This window comes from Carex rostrata, chromosome 3, assembly GCF_964058835.1.
Source record: "Carex rostrata chromosome 3, lpCarRost1.2, whole genome shotgun sequence".
Classification (NCBI taxonomy): domain Eukaryota; kingdom Viridiplantae; phylum Streptophyta; class Magnoliopsida; order Poales; family Cyperaceae; genus Carex; species Carex rostrata.
The window spans coordinates 2570674-2597293 of record NC_135920.1 but is presented as its reverse complement, the minus strand read 5'-3'; the positions used below and the strand labels follow the sequence as shown (position 1 = coordinate 2597293).

The 26620-nt window shown below is 35.0% G+C and overlaps 2 protein-coding genes across 3 annotated transcripts; both read left to right on the top strand.

Annotated features, from left to right (window-relative positions):
• The first annotated feature begins 3891 nt into the window (after nucleotides 1-3891).
• On the top strand, nucleotides 3892-15426 carry LOC144552211 (uncharacterized). 2 transcript variants are annotated; one of them, XM_078300358.1, is made up of 4 exons: nucleotides 3892-4569; nucleotides 4726-4776; nucleotides 4891-4963; nucleotides 14886-15426. In XM_078300358.1, the coding sequence occupies exons 1-4, from the start codon at nucleotides 4127-4129 to the stop codon at nucleotides 15045-15047; spliced, it is 729 nt and encodes a 242-aa protein (XP_078156484.1). In that variant the 5' UTR covers nucleotides 3892-4126; the 3' UTR covers nucleotides 15048-15426. The 2 variants fall into 2 exon arrangements, with proteins under 2 accessions (XP_078156484.1, XP_078156483.1); XM_078300357.1 differs by having other exon boundaries at nucleotides 3895-4569; nucleotides 4729-4776.
• Nucleotides 15427-19647: 4221 nt separating this feature from the next.
• LOC144552210 (uncharacterized) lies at nucleotides 19648-25578 on the top strand. Its single transcript, XM_078300355.1, has 13 exons — nucleotides 19648-19959; nucleotides 20085-20201; nucleotides 20293-20390; nucleotides 20626-20709; nucleotides 21050-21177; nucleotides 21265-21337; nucleotides 21515-21560; nucleotides 22236-22345; nucleotides 22942-23049; nucleotides 23132-23191; nucleotides 23546-23607; nucleotides 23888-24206; nucleotides 24890-25578. The coding sequence occupies exons 1-13, from the start codon at nucleotides 19755-19757 to the stop codon at nucleotides 25118-25120; spliced, it is 1641 nt and encodes a 546-aa protein (XP_078156481.1). The 5' UTR covers nucleotides 19648-19754; the 3' UTR covers nucleotides 25121-25578.
• Nucleotides 25579-26620: the final 1042 nt, after the last annotated feature.

The following is a 26620-nucleotide window of genomic DNA, read 5'->3' as shown; positions in this document are numbered from 1 at the left end:
ATAGAATAAAAGAAGCTATATACGTATAATACGGTACGAGTAGAGTGGAGATATTTCCATGTTCATACTCATATAAAACTAGTTTTATTCATACTATATTCTTTATCCATTAAATATTAGCTTACTAATATTCTATCGTTACATGTTAAGATAGTGAGTAACGAAACAAATAATAATGGTTACCGAATATATTAATAGTATATAATTTAATAAAAATATAAAAAATAAATATATAAATGAAATACATCATATACCTAATATCACCAAATTTAAGAAATTAAAATTTTAGATCCCATTTATAATATATGATTTCATACTTGTAATAATTATTAATAAAATAAAATAATATAAAACATTGAATAAATCATTTTTTTATAAACCACTAATTGAAAAACTATATAGATTGTTGAATAAATCAATTTTTATCATAAATTATTAAATAAAAAAATTATATAAAATGTTGTATAAAACAATCTAATTATAAAATAAAATTATACAATTATATGCATAAATAAAAAAGTTATCGTATATAATTTTATATTTATATCATCTTAGGAGAAAGTTTTTATGGTATTGGGACAATACGGTTAGGAAATAACAATCTCTTATCGCTTGGGATAGAGTAGGTTGTAGTAAGAATCAGGGTAGACTTGGTGTTTTGGATTTACAAAATATGAACTTGGCTTTGATAGCCAAATGGTTGATGCGTTTTTATGACGCTCAGAACAAAGTAATTGGAAAAGGATTCTAATTGATAAATATTCTCTTATAGGTGATTATAGAGTGCAATCAGCTCTTTGGAAATATATTCTTTTAATTAAATCGATTGTTCAGTTTAGTTCTGATTGGAAAATAGGAACAGGTACTTTAGTCTATTTTTAGTTGAATAGATGGACATGTGAATTACCTTTATCAGAGGTTTATCCTAATCTGTTTCTTCTAGCTTATGACAATGATATATTAGCTGTAGATGTGTTTCGCAATAATGTTATAGATATTAGTTTTGCACGACAATTGAATGGTAATACACTTAGTGAATGGTGTTCTTTAGTAGAACATTTTTCAAATTTTCGCTTAGGTACTGATTTGGATCAGATTGTCTGGAGGTGGACAACTCATGGTAAATTTACAGTGAATTCTATGTACAAATGGTTAGAATTTGGAGGTGTTCATATAATAGACTTTGATTCTATTTGGGCAGCCAATATTCCCTTAAAAATAAAATTTTTCTTGTGGTTAAACAAAATAGGATTCTCACTAAGGTGAACTTGGTTGTTCGAGGTTGGTAGGGAGATACAAAATGTGTATATTGTTCCGAGTTGGAATCCGTTAATCATTTTTTTGTGTCTTGTTCGGTGGTCCATTCTATTTGGAGTTGGATTGGTTATTATAATAATTTTGTGTTTGATTGTTTAGGTGTGATTAATTTATGGGAACTTGATTATTATATTCCTTTAAAGAATGCAAACCTGGTGAAAATAATTAGAGCAGTAATGTGGACAATTTGGTTGGATAGAAACATGATAGTTTTTCTTGATAGCAATATTTTGAATATTAAATCTTTAGATTCCAAGATCATGTCACTTGGTTTCTTTTGGGCATCTCAATAGAAAATCGATTTAACTGATCAATTAAAGCTTATAATGCCTTGTGATGTGAATGACCTATTAGGTACCACACAAGCCCTTTCCATGGGGGATTCACGGGTTACAATCTTTATGAATGGAGGAGGGATAGTTTTGGATGGTGAAGAAGATCTGCAGATGGTGCCTTGGTTGAATTTAGATGATGCAGGGGTGTAATTGCATTCTACTTTACTATTATTTGCTGCAGGTTATATTTGTAAGAGTTGTTTGTTTTGTGATTTACCACATCTCTAGGTTATATTGTATTGACTTGGTAGGTAATCTCTTTTGTAGGTATCTGATATACTTTTGTTTTGGTTTGTGGCAATTGGTACCAAATTGGTGGTATCAGCAATGATATTGTGTAAATTTGTGATTTTTATGTTAATGGAAATCGGTGGCTATGCCACTACTTTCAATTTTTTATTTTATTTATCAATTATCTTATTGGAGAATCGGTACAAATTAACTCGTATTCATATAGGACAAAGTTAAACTTTTAAGTTATGAAAATTAATTATATAAATTTTTTATACTGAGTAGTTAGATCAATTTTACAGTTTCATAATATTTTATTCTGAATTATATAAAAAATAATGCATAAATATAATTTTTTTTTAAATAAATAAGACTAATTACTCCATGTAAATTTGTCTCTTTAATTATCCTTACTCGATGAACTAATGAATTTTTTTTCTTATCTATATCCATACTGAATTTATATCGTCTGCATTAACTCAAAAGTGAATCTTTTAAGTTAATAAATCTCAGCCACCCAATTTGTTTTAAAATTCGTGCGGACTAGATCTGCACTAATATTAAAGGACCCCTATATAATAAGTAGAAGCTGGATTGACTCCGTTCGAAATTAGACAGTTAAGATTGATTATTTTTTTATTAATAAAAAATAAAAAAAAAATATCGGGAAATTGTATCGTTTTGCTGGAAAATCGAAATCCAAGAAAAAATGGATGGTTTATCCCGTCCAGCTATAGTGTCTGGACGGGATAAACCATCCCCGTCCAGACTAGTACTCTGTTAATCTCGCTAATCAGAAAAAAAATCTTGGACATGATAGATTATCTCGTCCAGCACCGTAGCTACAGTGCTGGACAGAATAATCTATCCCGTCCAAGGAAATTTTTTTTTTCTGATTAGCGAGATTAGTAGAGCACTAATCTGGACGGGATGTTTATCCTGTTCAAACACTGTAGCTGGACGGTATAAACCATCCACTTTTTCCTAGATTTTGATTTTCCATCAAAACGATCCCTTTCACGATATTTTTTTATTTTTATTTTCTATTAATAAAAAAATCGGCTCAAAAATTCTCTTTTGAGTTAATGCAGAGGATACGCATTCTATCCATATCTGATGAGATAAAAAAAAATCTTGCTCATACCACTGTATATTCCAATAAATTGCCACCTTACTATCAAAAATATATTCCAATAAACGAATAAAAATATATCATTGAGACTTTGTGGAGAGAGCAACATATGTAAATAGACTTTTTCCGTGGGTTTAATAGGAAAACAATACCAATTTACCTTGGAAATTAAACGATAACTGAAATAGGCATTTGCTAAACCCGGAACGGGTAAAACCCGTTTTGCCCGGCCCGTATCCGTTACCCGTGGTACCCGTACCCGTTGCCCGGGTACAAACGGGTAGACGGGTAGGGGTAATAAACGGACCGGATAACATGATTTAAAAAATAACCCGTTGTACCCGTACCCGTCTACCCGCCAACCCGTACCCGCCTACCCGTACCCATCTACCCGCATACCCGTACCCGTTACCCGTACCCATCTACCCGCATACCCGTACCCGTTACCCGTACCCTACCCGTTTCGCTTCAAAAAAATTTGAATTTTTTTGAAAAAAACAGAAAAAAAGAGAAAAAACAGAAAAAAAAAAAAAAAAAAACGGGCGGACCGGACCCGTACCCGGATACCCGGACCTGTACCCGCGGTACCCGTACCCGTCAACCCGCAACGGGTACGGATAATAAACGGACCGGATATAGGTTTTGGCCCAATTACCCGTCTACCCGTTACGGGTTTTACCCGTACCCGACCTACCCCTTTACCCGTCCTACCCGTTACCCGTAACGGGTAACCCGGAACGGGTCACGGGTTACCCGTTAGCAAATGTCTAAACTGAAAGAGTCAAAATTACATAAATATCTTCTCGCCTCTTCCTTTTCACTACACCAGTCACCAGTGTATTTAAGAGTTAATAGCAAGCCCCCTTATTTCTCCTCTCTCGTCTCTCCCGAGAGAAACATATTTCCATCTCCTCCAATAGTAATAATTTGACTCGCTCTCACCTCTTAAAGTGGTCTTCCATGAAACTACAATCTTCCTAGATTTCGCTCTCATCCAACAACCACCAAGGGATCGCTTACCGTTCCTGCCACGTGTCATCTTCCTGTGTTACCTTGGGGCCATCTGACGGCGTGGAAGTGCACCGGGAGCCGCCATGCCGCGGCGAAATTCATGCTCATGAGACCCATACCTATGGCTGGTGAACCCGGTACCACTACTGGTACCAGTAACGGAGAAGGGGAAGAAGAAGGGGAAGGTGAAGGCACAAGTCATACCAAAGATTGGCTACAATTAGGTCTGAGTCCAACAGTAAACATCGCTTCATCAAATGAAGAAACTAGGTTCAACCAACTGGTGGCACAAAATCAGCCATCAAATCGAGGTTCGGGCAGTTTAGGCCATCCGATGATTCAAGGAGGGACACCAATGCTGATGGTTAGGCCACCACTTCCTTGGGCCCGGTCCATGTGGAGTATGGACCAAGGTATTGGGAGAGGAGCAGGTATTGGGCCAGTGAACCACGTCTACCGTGGCGAGATGCATGTGATGTTTCCACCGCCGGTGCGGCCCCTGATCGGCATCTGGTTCAAACTTCAAACTAATTTGCAAGCCCAGTGAGTTTAAATACAATGGTATTTTTTATTTTTATTTTCTTTTGTATACGTTTTGTCTTAAATGATTCAGAGACATTATAATAAACTGATATGTGGTTTTGGTTTTTACGTTTGCTGTTTAAATTTGCTTATTGAAATTTGTTGGTTTTGGTGCAGAAGAACAGATACATTTTTGCCTCAGATAACCAAGAGCTACCTGAGGATAAAGTATGTAGAATTTATTTTTCTTAGCTCATGTTTCTATTTTTTTGTTCCATATTAAGCTTGTTTAATTAATGTATTTCTAATTGGTTCCTTTTGTGTGTGTGTGTGTGTGTGTAGGGATGGAAGGGTCACAGTTAGATTGTTGATAAAGTACCTTGTTAACAAGCTTGGACTTACGGACGAATCAGAGGTAACACTTTTGTTATATATATACTCATTTCTCATCAACTCTTTAAGGTGTTTTAATCTTTTTTGCCTATTAATGGTGAAGAAAAAATAATCAATGAACTAATTAGGCAACACAGAAATACATATATCGACGACAAAACGCGCGTTTTCAAGCAAATATACGTATTAAGAAGAGATGTACTATAGTTAGAAGCCTTAGCCCTTAGGGGACCAATAGGAGTGCAGTCGATAGGTCGATTTCTCATAGATTTAGTTTTGGAGCTGCATAGTTTGTTTCCTTTCGCTTCTTCTCTCTCTCTATAATGGTTGGTGAAAGGCCAAAAAGAGGTTTGTTCTTGGGACTAGACCTTTGTTTTTTTTTTTTTTTTTTTTTCAGTAACTTATTTAAGGTATGGTGTTTGCATCCAAGTGGGCATATATGCCCTTCAGAGCGAACGAAGGTTAGTGGGTTTTTGCGCTTGCTTTGTTGGTTAGGATGTTAGTTATCAGTGGTGACATGTGGTTTCTTAGGCAGTAATTAGTGCCTTTAATGTACCATCATTACTCTTTTTCTTTTTCTCTTTTCACCTGATGATTATGTTCTTATGTTTAGGTTCCCTACTACTGTTAAAAAGTGTGGGTTTTCTCAACCGTGTACATTAATATTTTAAGTTTGGATAAATATATTATTACCGCATAATTTTCTAATAATAGTCTGTCATAGAAAGTTTATTAACTTAAAATGGATCATTGCACACATATATATATATCTAACTGAACGAGAAGGGGAAACTATGTTGACTAGCATTTTTTTTTTATATCACCAAGTACATTTAATCTAATGATTTATTCAAAGAAATTAATATTTATGAATAGTGATATTTGACTCATATCTGTACTAACTATTTAGCTTTTTGAAAGAGGACGTAATATATATGAAGTTGATTGATATCTTCATTAATTTATATATTTTATTCTATGTGATATATAATTTTTGTGTGTTTTCTCATGCTGCTCAGGCTATAGACCTTATTTATAATGTTTTCTTTTAGCTATATCTGTGACAGAAACCCTAAAAAAGGATATACATCACCTACCATGACTGAAAGTAATGCACCAGCAATCTCTTAAAAATGGATTTATAGGGAGAGAATTTGCTCCTTTCCCTCTTTTTTGCTCTTATGTCTCTCTATGTCTCTCTATGTCTCTCTCTCCATCTATCTCCATCAGTCAAATGGATCTCCTTCATTATGACTTCTAGATTTTGCTTCTATTTCCACTCAATAGCTTATAGGTCTGGTTTTGGCTGCCTGCAAGTGCCCTTGCAACTGTAATCATATGGATCTATTTCCTTTTATCTATATTATATATATGCATTATTTTATAACAAATATAAACTAGGTACTATTTCCACATTTCCAGACTATATAATATAGCAAAGTAACTTTTTACTGGGATACATTATTAATTATTTAATTTCTATATGTTCAATATATATGAAAGTGGAAAAGATATTCAATATGTAATTTTTTTTGACTCAACGTATTTAACACAATGCAATAGTTGGTCTAACACAGAAAGAGCCACACACAGAGAAACATTAATACACCTTACATCAACATCAAAGATATTTGTATGTATAGGTGAATAAACGTGCATATATATATAGGTTGAGATCATATATAGGAATCCGTTGTGCATAAGTTGCATGAGTTTTATACATTTAAAAAACTACCTATAATTTATAATACTAACCGTGTGCTAATAGGTCTGATTTGCACATGCTTTTTTGGAAATTAATTTTGAACAAATTGGTGTCCGTAAATAAGACATACAATTAACTAGAGAGAGAGTCAGACGTGTAATTCTCCATTCTTAAATATATGATTCTTAGACATACAATTAACAGTAATATTTCCTCTATTGTAGAAAGTTGTGGAGGAGGAAAGGATGTATCATGTTTAATTAACTTGGAATTAGTTTAAACATTTCAAGCAGTAATGTACGGAAAGCTGAAAATTATATATCACAAAATAAAGGAATGTCTGATAATGAATTTGATAATGTCTGAAAATTATATATCACCTATAAAACATTTCAAGCAGTAATGTCTGATAATGAATTTGATATGTTAAAAATGACAGTAAATATCACCATGTACTCACAAATTTCGTATATAATAATATACCTGCTGCAATTTTATAGGTTTTTAGTGTAGCTTGGTATCTAGGATTAAGGTCCATCAATAATGTTTTGTTCTTCTCCTTCGGCTTCTATGTTCTTCTCCCTTTCAAGCGTCACATACATAGGCCGGCTAGATTCACATGCCAACATCAAGAAGAGATATTTTGCAAAATACATACAGGTGTTAGTACTGTGAATTTAGAATACCTTGGGAAAAGTAAGTTTGTGATTGGTACGGGACGTGGGTTACAAGGAGTGCCAACTTGCTACATATTTAGTGAGTTTTAGGTATATAAAAAGTCAATATGTATCTTGTAAATAAGCTATATACTCTTTTGTACTATATATATATAATTTATTTTGAATGGAAGTCCAGAATTTTAAGAGTTAGAACTTGTACCTATATCCTATTCTATTTTGACTTAGTTAACAATATGAAGAATTAAATACTCTCTATATTTTCTTGTAAGAGTTGCAGCTATATAAAAAATATTAGAATCTGAGTGAGAGAGAAGCACAGAAAGACTTCACAGATCCAACAAACGCTTTTGGGCAGTAGTCACCATTTTCACCTTCTCAAACCATAGCCTTTCATTCATCATTCATTTGTTTTTTTCAAAAGATAATTAGTACAATGTCTTATATATACACGAAGCTGCTAAAAGGATCATCAAATGTATCTGATTGTATTTTTGTTTCTCCAATTATTTATTCCTTTTTAGTATAGTATTTAGTCTCTGTTTTCATTTTCATTAATGACTCCTTAATGTAAAACTGTTCTGCAGCTAGCACAAATACCACTAGATGTACTTAAATTTGAATCAACTTCGATTTACTGCTTGCAAATTTAAGGTTATAGCTTATAATTGTAGTACTGATGAAGCTTCTTTGATTATTAATTGATTTCCCTGCCTAAATGCATTTAATGCCATGTCATCTGGATCAGTTGTTCCTGTAAGTTCAACACCCCGCTCACCAAAACACACACACATGCATACACAAAACGATACAAGCTACATGCATTTACAACCTCAACATGATTAACAATAGTACCAACTTTGGAGCAGTATTTTAAAACTAGTATAGATGATCTTTATATGGCGAGTTTTATTATATAATATGGGAAAAAAAAAGTTGTCCATTTGTTAAGGGTGAAGTTTTACTTGAAATAGACATTAATTTCTTTACTTGACTAGTACTTTAGTTGGTCTTTCTTTGGGAACATACGGGGGACCATTATAGGCTTCATATAGAAACATAGATATCTCCAAAGCCACCTACAGATGCCAGAATATGTAGACAGCTGTCAAATTCTTATACAATCAAATATTCTAATATTAGGGTCCTGAATACATAGGTGGTGGTGATCATTATTATATATACTATTTCTTTATTTATCTGATCTGACAATTATCTTTTCCTTGACACATCTATATATGTATTGTAGTTTAAGTTCCTCATGATTAGAGGGCTTATATAACAAATGGTGCATTATTCTTTTCTTGTGAACTAATCAAAGATTCCGCCCATGTATATTTTAAAAGTCATTAGTGCTGCAGTAATCAAAGATTCCATCCTTGTCTAATATTGTATTATGATGTTCCAATTGCACAAGTGTTCTAAATAATAACTTAATCTTTTCTTCCCCACCTCTTCTTCATATAATGATGATGTCTTACTATATATTAGACTATTAGATGCATGTAGCATCATGTAGCAAAAACAAATTATAAGAGGATAACTTTAATAGAATATCATCATCATGCTCATAATTTTGTTTAATAGTTTATTCCAAATGACATTAATTGGTGATTTGTTATTGAAAACTAAGGTATATATAAGCATGTATAGTATAGTCATGTACTCTAGTATTAATTGGGTCATGGTCTACACAATCAAATAATTTGCATACACATTACACATTAGTGACTATATCTTATGTCAACTTGCTGAATTTCATTTTCAATACTACTCAATAATAATAGCACGTATTAAATTCAACTGATAAGAATTTGTTTGCTGATCATGCGTTCGTGGGTTCCACCTCATGAAAAATTCACCGCTTAAAATCCTAGCATAGGATAAATTAACTGTGTTTAGAGGAGGCATGTCAATATATGGCTTTAGGCCTTTTAGTGGTGCACTTTGTGAGAATATTAATGGGCCCATAATACCCAAAGTCTAGATGCACGAGACAATAACTCTATGTGCATATGATTGGTTTTGGAAGAAATAAAGAAAAACTAATGCATGGATGTGGGACAATCTATTGCACGCATATGAGGCAAAAGAATCATTCCTAAGTTTGTGCAGAGGAGAACATCAAACAGCACACACAACACACCCCAAGATCACTTTTCTTATGCCCTCCCTCATGCATGGGGTGTTAAGTTGCAAATGCAATACTTAATTATGGGCATATATAATTATGGACATGGTGGGATTAAAGATGCTCATCAGGTCCTAAAAACAAGGAGTTGTGGGCACTGCTGCCATTTTTTTTTATGCCTGCTTTCAAACCATCTATTTCAATTGGTTAAACAATATTCTTTTATGGAGCTACCCTAGGACCACATTTTGTGGTCACTTTTCTATGTTCTCAGCAAACATGACCACGTCCATTAGGACTAAAAACAGTTATTTTTTGTTCTTTTTCTTATAAAAAGAAATAAGAATATGGTAGAGAACAGTATAAAGTTAATAGACTAATTGAGAGGAAAGGATGATACCCAAAGAATAATGGAGAGGGAGAGAATGAGGTATGCACAGGCGTGGGCCTCATCCTGTAATTTGTTGGCATTCTGCTTCATATGTTTTATTCTCCCTAAAGCAAATTTAAAGATAGATTACTTTGGAGTGTACTGTCTGTTTTCCCTGCTATATCAATACCCATTTGCAGGAGCATGTTATCCATACAGAAATTATCATATATATCAGAATTTGACGCTTTCGATTGGCATACGCATACCTAATTGATTTAAATGTCAAGGATGCTGAATTTTGATCTCAGTTTCCCATCGAGAATCCTTAATTCCAATATAGTTCTCCCAAATTATAGCACCACAGTTGGAAACCGTTCCTATAATTAGATGTCATGCATGCTTCAAAACACCCCCACTATATATATGTTATTATCATTTGCTTTAAATTAATAATTTGGGTTATTTTATTGTGCCAACAGCCAAAGTAGTAAATTCCCTGTAGTCATGATCATTTGTGTGCATAATGTATAAGAATATTGTAATAGGATTATCTTAAAGCGTGTGAGAATCCGTGGGTTCGAAATCCGAATAAGAGTTTTTTTTTTACATTAAATAAAAGTTAATAGACTAGATCTTCATCTTTATATATATATATATATATATAAAGAATTATCATAAAATAATTCGCATCCATTGTAGGTACATGTTTTCTCTTCTTTTTTTCACTTCCTGTTTTCTAGTTGTCAAATTGTTCTAGCTCCTAATTAAATGGATCAAAGTAATACACGTATGATTGCATGAAATTGTTCTAAACTTAAAATGCAGTGTTAGCTATGCTTTTACCCACAATTCCATCATAAAATTTGTCAAATATTCATTTCAAATAAATTGAATTATTTTTGGGACGCTTTGGTGTGAGATTTTTTATTTTTTAGGTAAATGGGTGATCTCTGAGTGTTCAGTAAAATTAAATTAAAGCTTCTAATTGACTAAGGATTATGTGGTGTTATTTGTGTAGGAAGTACAAGGGTAGTTGGTGGGTCCTTTTTCACATAAGCATAGTGGCATTTAGTGGAATAGTCCTTTTCCTATACTAATTGAGACATCACTTGGACAAACCTATATGCCAATTTTCTATTCTTTCATACTTTATCATTTATAGCACCAATGCTGATAGTTTTTTATTATTTATGTCGGTGCTATCTATAAGTGTTATAACACCAAACTAATACACTGTGCTCCACAGTAGTAAAAAGGAGGAGAGAGAAGTAGAGGAAATGGAATATTTTATATGTTACCTATTTTGAATAAATAGTACCATATGTTACTTGCTCCAAAAAAAAATGTGAAGGAGAAGGGATCGATTGGAGAAGAGCAAATTAATATTTATTTTTCTTACAATACCTCAATCTTTAATCTCAATATCTGGGTGTAAACGAGTAGCCATTGGCTTTTTTTTTTTTTTTTTTGGGGAGCAAGTAGTATAAATACATGTAGATTTTCCATTGAGTTGTCTAGAGGTAAAATTTTTGTCGTGAGAAATGGTCATCACACATTAATTGCGTCATGATCAACTTACCTTTTAATCAAATGTGATGTGACTGGTCCCGTTTGATTATATTTGATCGCGTTTAACTATTCTTTTTAAATTTAAGTTTGTTTTAGGAAGAAAAAATATTTATTTTTAAAAATTGTAAAATAAAGAAATAATGTTCTAAAAATTATTAAGTGCAAAGCAATAGTTATAAATATAATGTCTGAAATTTGAATTTTTGTTTGAATTAAATAATGACATAGATTTTATATTATTTTGGTAATGTGTTGCATATTTAGTCACGTGTTGTGTCGTGATCAGGCTAGATGGCATGTTGTATCATACTATATCATTTTTTTGGAAAGTGGTCACAGCATCCGACACACAAGTCACGATACATAATCGATACTTGTGCCATGCCATTATGTAACGTATCCAATCACGACTTGATTTTTTCATATCCCTATCCTTACCCAACACATCTATGTCCTTCCTATATATACTCTTCCCTCTCTCATGCTATATTTAGAGCTCGATCACCCTCAGTATTCTAATTATTGCAAAGGTTTTGTTATGTATTTTAATTTTGTTGTTATTGTTGTTATCTTTGCTCAAAAAAAGAAAACAACAAAGAAAGAAAACTCATATTTTCTATAAACAGAATCGAATATTTTTTTATCAAGACTTCTATCTTTTTTCATAAAAGAAGGTAAAGAATAATTGTAGCAAATGGTGATGGATTTAAGCAGAAAGGATATATGGGTCAATTGTGATGGAACGTAAAGTACATATGGCCAAACTTTCTTTTCAAATATAGAAGTCCTTGGAGAGGACACGTGTCGTGTCAGCCGTGACTAACACGCTGTGACTTTGGTCTCGTGCCATGACCAAGTTAATTTTTTACGTGACGTGACTAAAATATCAGGGGTAGTCATGGTATATGAATGGTCACGCCACGTGAGTCACGTTGAGCCCAAACATGTCGTGACCAAACGTGCTTTGCGTGACCCGCATGATCATTTAATCATAATTTAACTTAGTTTATTTAAGATTCACCATTTAATCAATATCTAATGGTCTTAATTACACGTGACTCGTGTGACTATGTGACATGTCGTGCTGTGACTAGATGTTTCACATGACGTGTCGTGCCAAAGTTTTAAAAGATGGTCACGGCACGGGACATGCGAATCATAACACGTAACTGACACACGTGGCGTGCCGTTACTGAGCTGGTTCCATTAAAGTTTCAAAAGATAGTCACGGCACGGGACACGCGAATCACAGCACGCAACTGACACATGTGGCGTGCCGTAACCGTGCTGTTCCGTGACGGAACCGGCTCCGCCATGCCATTTTCCCACTCTAGAAGGTCCTGATATGAAGGGTATATGGCCGTACTTTTTTTTTATCAGGAGTTGTATTTTTTCCATAAAAGAACGTAAAGAATAATTGTTGCAAATTAATAGTGATGGATTTAAATAGAAATGATATATGGGCAGGGGCGGATCTACTGTAGCACAGGGGGGGTCAGTCGCCCCCCCCCCCCTGAATTTCGAGTTTTAGTGGTGATTTATTGATACCGATCGACTCTACACTTATTATAAGTGCACATAATTTGACCATGTATACTTTCTCTTTTGCAGTTTTATTATAAATTTAGAGATGTAATCGCACCCTCAAATTATTTATATAAAGTTTTCCATGATTCATCATTTTATCTGCATTGAAATTTTGTACAGAAGATATCAAGATAAATGTGAACTTCTAATATATAGCAGATCAAATTATGTGCACTTATAATAAGTGTGTGTGTGTGTGCATGATGAGTATTCAAACAAATGCCTGGGCGAGCGTTAGACGGTCACTTTCTTTTATTTTTATTAAAGAAATTAAGGTGTGAAGAAGTGGGATTAATATGCATAACATAATAGCCTATTTGGTTTAGATGAATAATTTGAAGACCTGTATGCATGCTTGGACCGGGTCTGGAGAAATAAAATGGATTAATGAAGGAATTAACATTTAGTGGGAATCAATCTATCACAATTGCATGTGTGCAATCACATATATACCATACAATAAAATAAATTTGAGAAAGAATAGCTAAAACAGGAACCAATCATTGGGTAATAGGGTGGGAACAAATTGCTTTAGGAGAAATATATAGCCATTTTACTATGAGGTGTTATACACACACACATGTTATAAGTGCATGACACGTCTTATAATGTCACAAATAATCGTCTAAGATTCCCACATCACTACTTGCTCTTAATTATAGGTAATTCTTCATAAAATTAATTTGGGATTGCTCCATGATTGAGTTTTCAAACAATTAAAATAAACACTGATACCTAGACCAATTGCTGAATTTGTGGGGGGTTCGGACGTTTATTAAAATATCTCAATGATGAGTTAATTAAATTCTTTTTCTTTTGTTGTTTTTTAACTAGGAAACCCTGTTGGCAAGTTAGGTTTGTTTAACTGATTCTTAATTCTTTAAATAAGCAATTTCTCAGAACATACCTCCTCACTTAGCCCCCCCCCCCCCCCCCTTTTCTTTTCTTTTATGGTGTTTACAGAAGTTGAGTACAATGATCGATTGCAATATCATTACAAAAAAACAAAACAAAACAAAACAGGACACTAGTGTTAAAATTAACTAGTACATAGGTTTTGGAGGATAGTCAAGTGGTAGGTGATGAGATTGTTTTTCTTTCATTTTTCAAGTGGCTATAATAAAAAACAAACATGAACATAAATTTTAAAGAAAACACTTCACCTACAAAACAGAAAGATCAAACATCTCTATCCAATATTAGTAAACATTGGACCAATCCATACATTATTCCTTGTGCAATATATCTAAAGAAATAAAGTTTGTGCAATCATTTTCCCATTAGAGGTGATGCAGCACATCATACATGCATTACAAGTTGCAAGAATTGGCCACAAAACCATGCTTGCTTTCTGAATAAAATTAATTTGTTGCTTGGCTTGTAATCTACTTACCATTCCACCATACAGTCAAAACCAACGAGTCAGGTTTACATGTGTATCTGTGCTTCTGAATAAGCAATTTAACTTTCTCTCAAATTAATTTTTCCAAGCAAGTGTCAAAGCTGTTGCTGCAGCAGAGGATTTGTTGAAACATTATATGCTGAAATGCATGATAAAATTACACAGCAATTCCTCATCTCTGGAGTTATGTTCATGCCTTTGGCTTTTCTTTATTCATTTATCAGTATCAAATTGTATTGTAAATTTCAATTGTTGATGGCAAATATTTGGAATAATAACCACGCAAAATGAACAAGTTATGGAGATATTAAATTGCATTTTAAATATTTCAAGGCATATATACATTTACCGAAGCTTTATATACTAAATGTGAATGTTGTTTACATATACAAGTGATAAAGTTTTCCTGTGTTCCACTAAATGAACTAAATTTATCTACATTAAATGTTGTACAATATGCTTCTTTTAATAACTTCTTTACTTGTTGGACTAAACAACAGGTAGAGATCTCGTGCCGAGGCCATGTTCTTCCTCCAATATTGACTCTTCAACAAGTCCGAGACACCATATGGTGCTCAAGAGAGGCAATGCCGCCATTGATTGACAACTTCTCGACAGCAACTGACCACATCATGACACTGCAATACAGCAGGAAGGTCTAGCTAGATTCCTCACGACACTTATAATTAGCTAATCACTCGGTGAAGCGCATTCTTACGTCCTTGGCATTTTGTAACGAAGCCGGGATAACAAACTAATGCGCACGTGCTCGGTAAATTTACTAATCATGAAATGACCCCCCCCTGCATAATTAGCGCATCCGTCCCTCAATTGTTTTTGTTTCATTTCATTCTGTTAATGTCATCTGATGAGATAAGCAAGGAAGAATTGTACTAAACAAGTGATGAAATCAATGAATTGTACTTCCTACCATTCTTTAATTTAGATTTTCAGAAATGTTTATTATTAATATTATAATTATTGGTGAGAATCTTTTCTATGTTCCACATTCCAAGTTATAGATAAATAATTCCTGTTGTAGGCTCACAAGTTAGAAATAAAATAGCGACATCTGACTTAAATGCATGTATATTTGAGGATCCTTTTTATTTTTTTTGTAAATTCAATTATAGGCACCGCCTCCAATCATTGAACCAATAGAAACTGACCTAAAAAAAAAATAAAGAGTTGCATTTTTTTTAATTAAAGATTTAAAATCTGAGATTTTCATTATGCCCTGTTCATGGAAATAAATCTGCTGTGATTCCAATGGAATAACAGGATCATGTTATTCTGATCTCAACCATTCAAAGTTTTCCATGCGTGAATCTTAATGAAGAAACTTTTTCATACACGAATCTCAACGAAGTTGAATGGTTGGGATTGGAATAACAGCAGATTTATTTCCCCAGTTCATGAACTTCCTTGGAAGACCGATTCTTTCTCTGTATATTAAAATGAAGAAACATTGCATGCATCATCATGCACTCAAAAAAAAAAACCACTTGTTCATATTTTATTGTACCAACCCATCAATTCCATCTGACAAGACTCGCTACTATCCCAAATCGACGGACCTGACATGACCTGGACCAGATACAATTAATTTTTCCCTGATATACAGGGAAACACCAACCTGATCCGAACGCACGAATCTATTGCCAGAACAGGTTATACACATAATCTTATTATTATAATTAAATTAATGTACAGATTTGGAATGAGCCAGACCCTCTACTGACCATCACCTTCTCTTCCCCTTTTGGAATGTCTAGCCAGTAGTGGGTCTGTTTCACAAATAAATGATACATGACTGGTCATCCGTTTGATGGTTGCAACATCCAAATAAAACCAAGAACCTATGATGTCTACTGGAGATGTACATACATAGTTTTTGAAAGGTCAAAGCTTGCTTGCGCTTCATATATTATCTAATTCATAGCCAATCATAGAGTTTGATTAATGCATTATAGATGCGTTTTGAACAATATTTTTCACATGATATACGCCACTCAACCACCTATTGACAACGAAAAAAAGAAACGGAATAATCTTGGGATTGTATCTGACACTAACATGGCATCACAACATTTGACACTTATTGGTTGTTTAATTAATTTGATTATATGAATTATAAATTAAACTGCAACCTAACAGGAATTATTTTTAAATGGAGAAATTATATGCGGTTGGCCCAATTGAACGTGATACATACACCTTCATTTTTTTTTACCTATTATCCAATAGTTGGTTCATCATGAATTACATTGTTGGTACTTGGTACCTGACCATTACCACATAGCGCAGGCTTTGGAGTCTTTCTGGGCCAGCCCAATTATTGTAATGGGCCTAATTAAATGTTAATAACTTAAGTGATATATTGGTAATTATAGTCTTGGCCCAATGGATCCTAAGAGACTTGCAGATGATTGTGGGCTCATAATTTAAAATAGACAAGAGCTAAACAACTGACAGGCGTAAAATCCAGCAGCCTTGTTTTTCTAATTAATTGTTGTTTATTTTATTATTATTATTATTATTTTTTTAGAGAACCATTTCTAATTTAGAGATTGAGAGAAAACATCATTAAGTTGATAAGAAATAGTAGAAGGTTTTACAGATATTTTTTTATTTGGTTGTAAGCCTTAAGCGATTTCATTTAATATCAGAGCAAATTACAAGCATATTTCAGCATAGATATTTTTATTACACAAAAATAGTATCCTATACACTAAACTACTTCTAAAATCTCTCACTGCTAAAAATTAAAGAGAAGAGGAAAAGTAAAATCAGTAGTTGCGAAATGTTCAGTTTGCGCCATACTAGCAAGTTAATTGGCTTATTCATTCTCTTCTCTTGATATGCAAACGTAGTAGTAGAGCAAGTGTGACTACATCTTTGTCAACACCGCCTAGAAGAGTGCGCACCTGAGATGCACTGAATTAGACTGGACTAGGTACTAAAGCAGACTAGACCAAAATAGTCACCACTTTAGCCGAGGAGGCACTGAATCAAACCGAACAATGAACTGAATCAACTGAACCAGGACAGTCACCACTCAGCCGAGGAGGCACTGAATCAAACCAGACAAAAAACTGAGTCGATTGGACCAGGACAATCACCTCACAGGAGGCCACAACAGTGGAAAGAGACAGAAGGAGAGGGGAGGAAAGAGGAAGAAGAAAACACATCATCATTATCATCATCGGCCACAATCACAACAACACGAACAGAGCGGATTTACAGCACCCTCAGTCGAACCTGCAGAGTCGAAGCGGATCGAAAAGCAATGACCAGATTCGTTAAACAGAAGCACCTGCTTGGTTGGAGTAAGGCGAAATGGACTGACGAGCGGTGGCTAGATCTGTTGGACGGAAGCATCTGTTCAAAACGTGAGACGAAGCATTGAATAGCGGCGGAGTCATCCGCTCGAATGGGGTGAGTCAAAATGAACCGGGCGAACGAGGAGAGGGGCAGAGGTGGCGGGGTGAGGCGGAAAAGCAGAGCGGACAGACGACTCTCAAAACGTCGGCTTTAAAATCTCTTATTATCTGATAGAGGAGTGGTGGAGCGGAGTCTCCAAGGTGATCAAGTGGAACAGACGAGGTTTTTGCTGTGCGGTTTTCTTAGAGTGATATTTTTTTACATATCTTTGTTGTTGTGCACCATACATAAAAAAAGATTGATGATCAAATTTTGTCAAAATTCATACAAAACTGTTAAGATTTGTCTCTTAAAAAAAATTCTAGAAATTCAAAGTGTTTGCATGTCGTGCATAGATTTTACCAAGTAATTCAACTAAATTTATCCAACATTTGTCCTCCTATAATAAATATAAATTGCTTTTAATCCCAGTATGACAAATATCAGATTAAAATATATGAACTAGTGTCCGGTAGATTATGGAAATTAAATGGAACGTCAATATTCTCTAATTTGACAAGACTGTAAAGTTAAGGACTTCGTATCCTCTGCAATAACTCAAAAGGGAATCTTTTGAGTTGGAACGTTCGATCCACTTTCAGATTCGTGCAAATTAAATTCATAGCAATATTAAACGGACTCAAAAGTACGTTAAGCAGCGTTTGATGAAAAAGACTGAACGCCACGTGTACACATCATTTAATTTTCTTTACCATTAAAAATACAAAAAGTTTTATAGCATCACAACGAAACTCAGTTGAATCTTCTTTAAACAAAAAGTTTCTAACTTGCAGAGGTGCACTCAGAATTTTCATCCGAGAGGAGCAAAAAAAAATATCGAATTAAATTTAAATAATTTATCGGATTTAAATCTATTAAAAAAAATATTTTGACTTATACTTTTCAATACCCTGACTTATTATTTCTGATCCTATAACTTATAATTACTATTACCAATCATAATTCAAGAAATTTATTTTGTTTTTAACACTAAATTTAACCCGAATTACAAATCAAACATTCAGAGGGAGACAAAAATTTTTTCAGAGAGAGACAAAGTCGATCGGTACCAATAGATCACCACTAAAACTCGAAATCCAGGGGGAACGGCTGCCTCCCTATGCTACAGTAGATCCGCCCCTGAGTACAATAGCTACGAGTCACAATTTGACAGTCTCTGCCAAGAGTCCGCATCTTTTGATTTTAACGCATATCTGTCGTCAGATCAGGATCAGAATCAATCCGACCCACCTATAACTAGTGTCAGAAAATGGTACGGTAGAGCCGGCTCCGTCAAGGAACAACACGGTTACGGTACGGAACGGCATGGCACGTGTTACTGTTCCGTGCCGTGACTTGCGTGTCACGTGCTGTGACCACTCCTTGACATTTTGGTCACGGCATGGCACGCGAAAGATCCGATCACGGCATGGTACGGCACGTAATCACGCGAGTCACGTGTAATTAGGACCGTTAGGTCTTAATCAAATGACAAATCTTGAAGAAACTAACTTAAATTATGAAAAAATGGTTAAACGTGAGAAACGTGACCAGTTACGTTTGGACACGGCAAGGCACGAGTCACTGTTCATGACGGCACGAGACTAAAGTCACGGCGTGTTAGTCACAGCACGACATGGCACGTTTTTTCCACCTACTTATAACGCTCGGGGCCCTTTAATATTAGTGCGGATCTCAATCGGACGGCCCAGATCAATCAACACACGTTCCGGTAATGCAGGGGATATGAATTCCTCTGACAAGCCTTTCACACACAAAAAAAAGACAGCTACGAGCCGTTATTCGCAAAAATAAAATAAAAAAGAAACAGGAATTTTTTTTAAAAAAAAGTTGTGCGCAAAAAAATCTCGACTTATCCTGTGCTTCTCTCCGTTGCTCGCTAAAAAAATCACCCAGAACAGGAGCTAGGGTTTAAAGCTCCACTAATGGTGATACGGCCACTCGAGCTTACCACTGCTGTGGCGAGAATCAGAGGTCTACCTAAGAATCCGTCCTTAGTCACTCTCCGTCCCTCATTCGCCCTTTGCTCCACCAGACACCGCCGCCGGTACTCGGGCGGCGCCGCCTTGTTGGAACCTCCACCCGATGCACCCTCCTCTTCTGCTCCGCCTCCTTCCATTAATGGAGACAGTGAGTGCTTCTGCACTTACACTCAAACTTCAGCCTCCCTTTTTATATTCATAGTAATACTTATATTAATAGTAATAGTAATAGTAATAAATAGTGAAAAATAGTAATTGCAATTGTCATTTAAGGTCATGAAGTGCCTGGGCTTTCAAATCTGAAAGTGATGAGTGCAGATGAACTAGGAATTCGCACCTCTATGATCTCTGGACCGACACACTCCGTTCTCAAGCAGCTTAAAAAAAAGGGTTGGTGGCTTCTGGTATCTATATTTCCATTTTGGTTTTCCTACTTTTTGCTAAACTATCTTTTTATCTCAACTAAAATTCTGTGAATTAGGTTATGACGTATACTTAGTTGGGGGCTGTGTAAGAGATCTCATAATGAAGAGAACTCCAAAGGATTTTGATATTATAACAACTGCTGATCTTATACAGGTTTTGTTTTCTTCTCTTTACTTTAATTTGTATATGGTCTCTGGTATTAAGCTAACCAATTGTTTGGACATCATGCATTGGATGAAACAAATTTATACACTGTTTTTTGCCAAGTAATTTTGTATGCTATTTCCAATCAAAGTTCTTCTAAATGTTAAATTATGTGCCATTGTTATTGTGTGGTCCTGTATTAAGATGCTTTTCTTTTGTTTTCTTTGTGATGTCATCTATTCAGGTAAAGAGCGCTTTTAAAGACTGTCTGATCGTAGGGAGACGGTTTCCAATATGCCATGTTCATATCAATAAAACCCTTATAGAGGTTTGCACCTGCATCTCCTGCCGCTCCCTATCCCCAACTAAAAAAATAGGAAAAATAAAGAGCAACCTTAGTGTCTAGTTTTTCAGTTATTCTGTTCATATTGTCTTGTTTGTTGTGCCCAATAGAGGTTAATTTGAGGATAATATCATCAAACAGGGGAGAACTTTGCATAGTTGTCACCTAATTGTGTAATGCGTTGTTAACTTAGCTGATGGGGCATTTAATTGCACAATTGTGGGACTGCTTGGGTTATCTTGGTACTTCATTTTACTATTTTTTTGCACCTAGTCTTTCTTAGAGGTAAAATTTATCTGATCAAGTAATGCTATCTCTCTCTCAGGTTTCAAGTTTCAACACTAATGTTAAAAAATCAGAAAGCAAACTGAGATTCCTTAAATTTCCTAATTGCGACAAACAAGATATTATCCGGTGGAAAAATTGCCTCGGCCGAGACTTCACCATAAATGGGTAAAATATTTTGTTAACACTTTTCCTCAGCTTAGCTTTCAAAATAATTGTATATACTAATACCTCTCTTTCATTACTTGTGGGTAGATTGATGTTTAATCCCTTTTCAAATAAAGTGTATGACTACCTGGGTGGCCTGAATGACATAAAAAAAGGCCAGGTGTGTTTGTGTTCCTTCATTTTTTTGTTATGTTTCCTTAATTTCCTTGTCCTTACCTCATTGTTTACTTTTTAAGCTTTTTTGATTGAATTTTTTCTTTAAAGTAGGTTCAGTTAAACTCTTGACCTCAACTGTTTACTTTTTAAGTTTTTTGATTGAGAATTTTCTTTAAAATAGATTAGGACAGTGCTTCCTGCCAGAAGTTCATTCCAAGAAGATTGTGGTATGATCACAGTTTTTCTTCTTCTTTGAGTTCTAATTCTTAAAATATAGAGAGTTTGCACCAAATATTGCTGAGCATTGATTCGACTAAAATGTCTGTTCATTTCACAAAGGGAAACTGAACCAAGCCAAATGAGGTTATGAATTGAATCAAATAAGTTACAAGAATGTTCAGCCTATATGACATGCAAACAGTACAGGGAGACTGAATTGAACCAAAGAATGCTTTGGACCAAATTATAAATATGTCAAGTAAGGTTATGTGCACACTTTAATTTTCCTTGCTTTGGGAGTGGCACATACAGTTGTTCGAGTTCACTACCGTTCATCAATCTATCTAGGAGCCTTGAGTTCTTGTCTCCAAATTCAACAATTGGTCAACCTTGAATGAACATCATCATCATATCTTAATCTGATACAATATATCCTATATTTGTTTTATTAGGTTCTTGGTTATCAGCCAATCAAAATGAACTGAAAAAAATCAAAGCTAAAGTACGACTAGTTCTAAGCAAACCGAACTAGAATAACAAGTGTTCTTGCCTGAAACAACTTGTTCATTTCAAAACTGAAACAGAACTGCTTCTGCCTTCTAGTTGGATATAAAAATGGTAGCAAAACTATTTCTAAAGTATGCTAATATATCTACTAGTTCTAATGGTGTGATTATTAACAGCTCGGATTCTACGTGCCATCAGAATAGCAGCTCGGCTGGGTTTCAGCTTCTCAAGAGAGACAGCAAGTGCTGTGAAGGATCTTGCGAGCTCTATCGTAAGGCTTGACAAGGTATTGTATTATCTTGTATGATGTCATTCTTTACTTTATATTTTTTGCAAATAGAACTGCCAAAATCTGATTTGACCTAAATCCCACTTAAACCCACCACCCAAAAGTCAATCCAACCAAAAAGTGTAAGACTAAACTGAATGAACAAAGATGTGACATATTTGCATTACATTTCAAAAAGTGTACCTGGCTTGAAGTCGAATGAAAGTTTATAACTACATGAAACCTGAAATGGACTTCTTACACTAACATATCTTAACTGGTTTAGTCCAGAAATGACTTCCTTGAAGCGTCAACCGTTAAATATATAGTTTTTTCACAAATATACTTGAGCTGTCCTGAAACATGAAGGGTTACTTGATATTCAAGGGACCCAAGACAGCCAACAAAAAAATGATTGATTTCAAACTTGACTATGATCCACCTTAAATGACCAAACCTGAAAAAGACTCTAAAACTGAGGCGAACTCAACTGAAAGGCAGAACTGTGGAGTGCTCTGATGAACTCTTAAACCTTTATTTGCCATCGGATACTTGTTTTTTCTTTTGGATGTATTGTGGTGGTTAATCTAGGCCATTTACCTCTTTATATGCAGGGTAGAATAATAATGGAAATGAATTACATGCTTGCTTATGGATCAGCTGAACATTCACTAAGGCTACTTTGGAGATTTGGTCTTTTGGAATTTCTACTTCCCATTCAGGTAGCCACAAATGATCATTTATTTTTATTTAGTTAGTTAATAATAATTTACTTATTTGTTGGTTGCTATTTTCTGTGAGCAGGCTGCATATTTTGTGTCACTTCGTTTTAGAAGAAAGGACAAAAGAACCAACATGTTGCTGGTATGTTTAGCCTTGTTTGTATTTCTCATTGTCGGTGAGATTGGAAGTTTACCATTGCCATCTGGTATTATACCCATGTTTCCTTCAAATTTGTAGGCAAGTTGGAAAAAAAAATGGTTATGCATGAAATATGCTAGTCAAAATCGACTCAGGTCAAAACATTTTTCGCAAGCCAATCCAGTTCTTTACTGACCAGTAAAACTCCTTGTCAGTATGGTGTATTGCTGTTATCACCTTCAGCAGTAATGATATTTTGGGCTTCAGAAATAACTATCTTATCATCTAAAGCTGTAGTGCCCAGTATAACTTGTATATATTGTATCCCATTTATATACTCAAGCTTATTCTTTGTAGGCCTTATTTACTACCCTGGATAGGCTTCTTGCGCCTGATCGGCCTTGTCACTGCAGTTTATGGTGAGATTTGTATATATTATCATTCTTTCATATTTTTGTCACACACACACACAACGTGCACAGGATCTTTTATATGCACAAACCTCTTTGCACATTCTAAACTTCTACTGATACAGTCATACACAACTCTTGTATACACAGCACGCTTCATACACTCAGGTGAAGTTTATATACATGCACACACTAATTAAGCCCAAATGAATGCATTGCAATTCGAAGTATGAAATGGAACTGAAACCAAATCAATCAAAATGTAAAAAGTTCACATGTAATATAATAGGATAGCGGTGTTTGCATTCCATGATGCACTGGCAAATGAGGCGCGTGACCCAATGGTTGTGGCTGCATTCGCACTGGCTCTCTACAATGGTGGCAACATGGAGGAAGCCTTTTGCACTGCAAGGAAGATATGCCACCCCCATGATCCCACCTTTCCAGAACTTTCTGGAAGGCCTGTGGACCTGGATTCTGATGAGGATCTGGAAAGGGAAGTGCGGGACCTGGCACTTTCCATGGAGTCTTCCTTGAGCTCCATGACTGACCCCTACTTCGTCTCTGAGGCCATGTCTATGTACCCTCAAGCTCCTTCTTCCAATCTTGTAAGTACCATTTGTTGACACATGCTGACAAACAAGGTAACTTCAATAGTTACCAGTTGGTATCAACATCATCCTTTACTAGAAGTGCCTTATATTTATTTATCTTTGTTTTCTGGAGCTATCCATGATTTTTATGATGTGTGGTACTTGTTATTACTAAAAGAAACTCTTAGATCAAATGGGAAAAATCTTAGTGTTCTTTGCTAAGCTCGTCATGTAATACAACCTTTTTTTCTCAGTTAATGGGTGATTTTATTACGTTCAGAGAAAAGAAAGAAACTGATACAGGAATTTGATTTAGACGGAACCATTTTAGCTAAAAGGAAGATATTATGACAGAACTAGTTTTTGCATGGTGCCAATATAAGATTTAGTGTGTTTTAGAAGAAGGTTGAATTTACTGAATTTATCACAGAATAATTTTTTTTTAGTTTTTCGTAACACCACACTAGGACATGTCAGTAATAATTATTTTTGGGCAACTACTGCAAATCATGGTTATTAATGCAACACTTATAATTATAGCAGGTCTATGTTCCAAAATTTTTTTTATCTATTGTTCTGTGTAACTGGCCAGTTCTTTACCAGACATATCCATTGCATATATTTATATACATGCATTCTATGCTCGTTCAGGACTAAGTGGGAACCTAATATGTAATCTTAACATATCTGTATTTCAGGTATTTATATCATTCCCAGCTTACCAAGAGGTTTGCCGTATCTTTGATTGCACAATCCAGAAAAGAAGGGAAAATAATTTTGTTCCCAAATCTGATGAAAAGATAAATTACCGGAATCTACTCAATGGAACTCTTCCTGAAGTCAGATATGTACTTGCACGGGTCATTTTCGATACTGTTTTCCCTCCAGATATGGAAATTTATGACCAAGATACTGTGCCTGAAGATTGATTTTACATATGCAATGTATTATACAAAGTTCCTAATTCTTTTGAAAAAAGAAAATAGATTGAGATTTGATGAGATGAGCATTTTTTCGAAGAGTCATGTGCAAAAGATCAACAGCAGTTTTGCAATTGATATATGAATTTCGGACTGTTGCTTCAGAAAAATCTGACTGATGTGTTAAGACAAGCAAAAGATTCAAAAGACGGAACTTTTGGTGGTATTACCAGCTCGCGATATGGTGTTGAAGAATATTCTACTGGTGGATGCCATTTCGCAGCTACTCTGATCAATTTAGAAGATGAAAACAAAAGCCTGGACAATTTTAAGTTATGTATGTTCTTTCTATTTTAATTTTATATAGTTGGGATGTTCTGTATGATCTATTGGAGAGAAGTTCATAAATTATCATTCATTTTAGAATGCTGATATTTTTGCCATAATAAAAATTCATCACTTCGTAATAGTATTTGTTAAAGGAAAGAGATAATAGTAATAATAGCTGAAATTAAGTAATAGTTGTTATTTCCTATTCTAGATTTCTTTTTGTCTATATATTTGTACAGAATGATTTATTAGAAAATACAGAAATTTCCACTTTCATGGTATCAGAGTCCGGATCAGGATCAAATCCTAGCTGCCGCTATTTCGTAGTGCCGCACTGTAGCAGTGATGTACTGTAGAAAACTGTTCATCTAACGTACTGTAGCGTTCAACTGTTCCGAGCACTGTAGCACTGCGTGTTACTGTAGCTCTGATCAGTCCAGATCTGATTTGCAAGTTGTGTGATCCGATTTTACCACATAACCACCGCTCTCTCACATCGCTCTCAAACTCTAGATTTTAATGGAGATTGATCAGATTTTAGGTGCTTGAAAAATGTGCAGTGTCATTATTGCAAAGAGTGGGGTCACATGAAGTGGGACTGCTCGAAGCGCCCCAAAGGTTCTCCACTCCCTCGTGCTCAGGTGGCCCCTGTCGATCAATCACCCTGCGAACGCTCCATTTTAAATGAAGTTACCACAATTGTTCAGCAACTTGAGCAGTTGGATTTCACTCGTACTGACATAACCTCTCAAACTCAGATTCCAAGGGCTACTTTAGCCCATTCAAGTATGATCTCCAATTGTTTTGTAGCATCAAGACCATCATGGATTGTTGATTCAGGTGCTACTGATCATATAACTGGTAACAAAAGTATACTTGGTATCACCATGTTGGTATATACGAAGGGGTAAGAAACACCATGTTGGTACTAACTCTGTCCAGACTATGCAGAATCATGAGACTTGTGCATCTCCTGTGACATTACATATATCACTTGACCCAACAACCACTGAATCCGAACCTGACCCAACCACTAAATCTGAACCTGACCCAACCACTGACTCTGAACCTGACCCTACCACCGAATCTACACAATCCCCTACACAAGCTCTTGACCCTCCATCATCTAGTCCATCAATTCCTACCATTAGCCCTCCACCTCATATCTCAGATCACGAT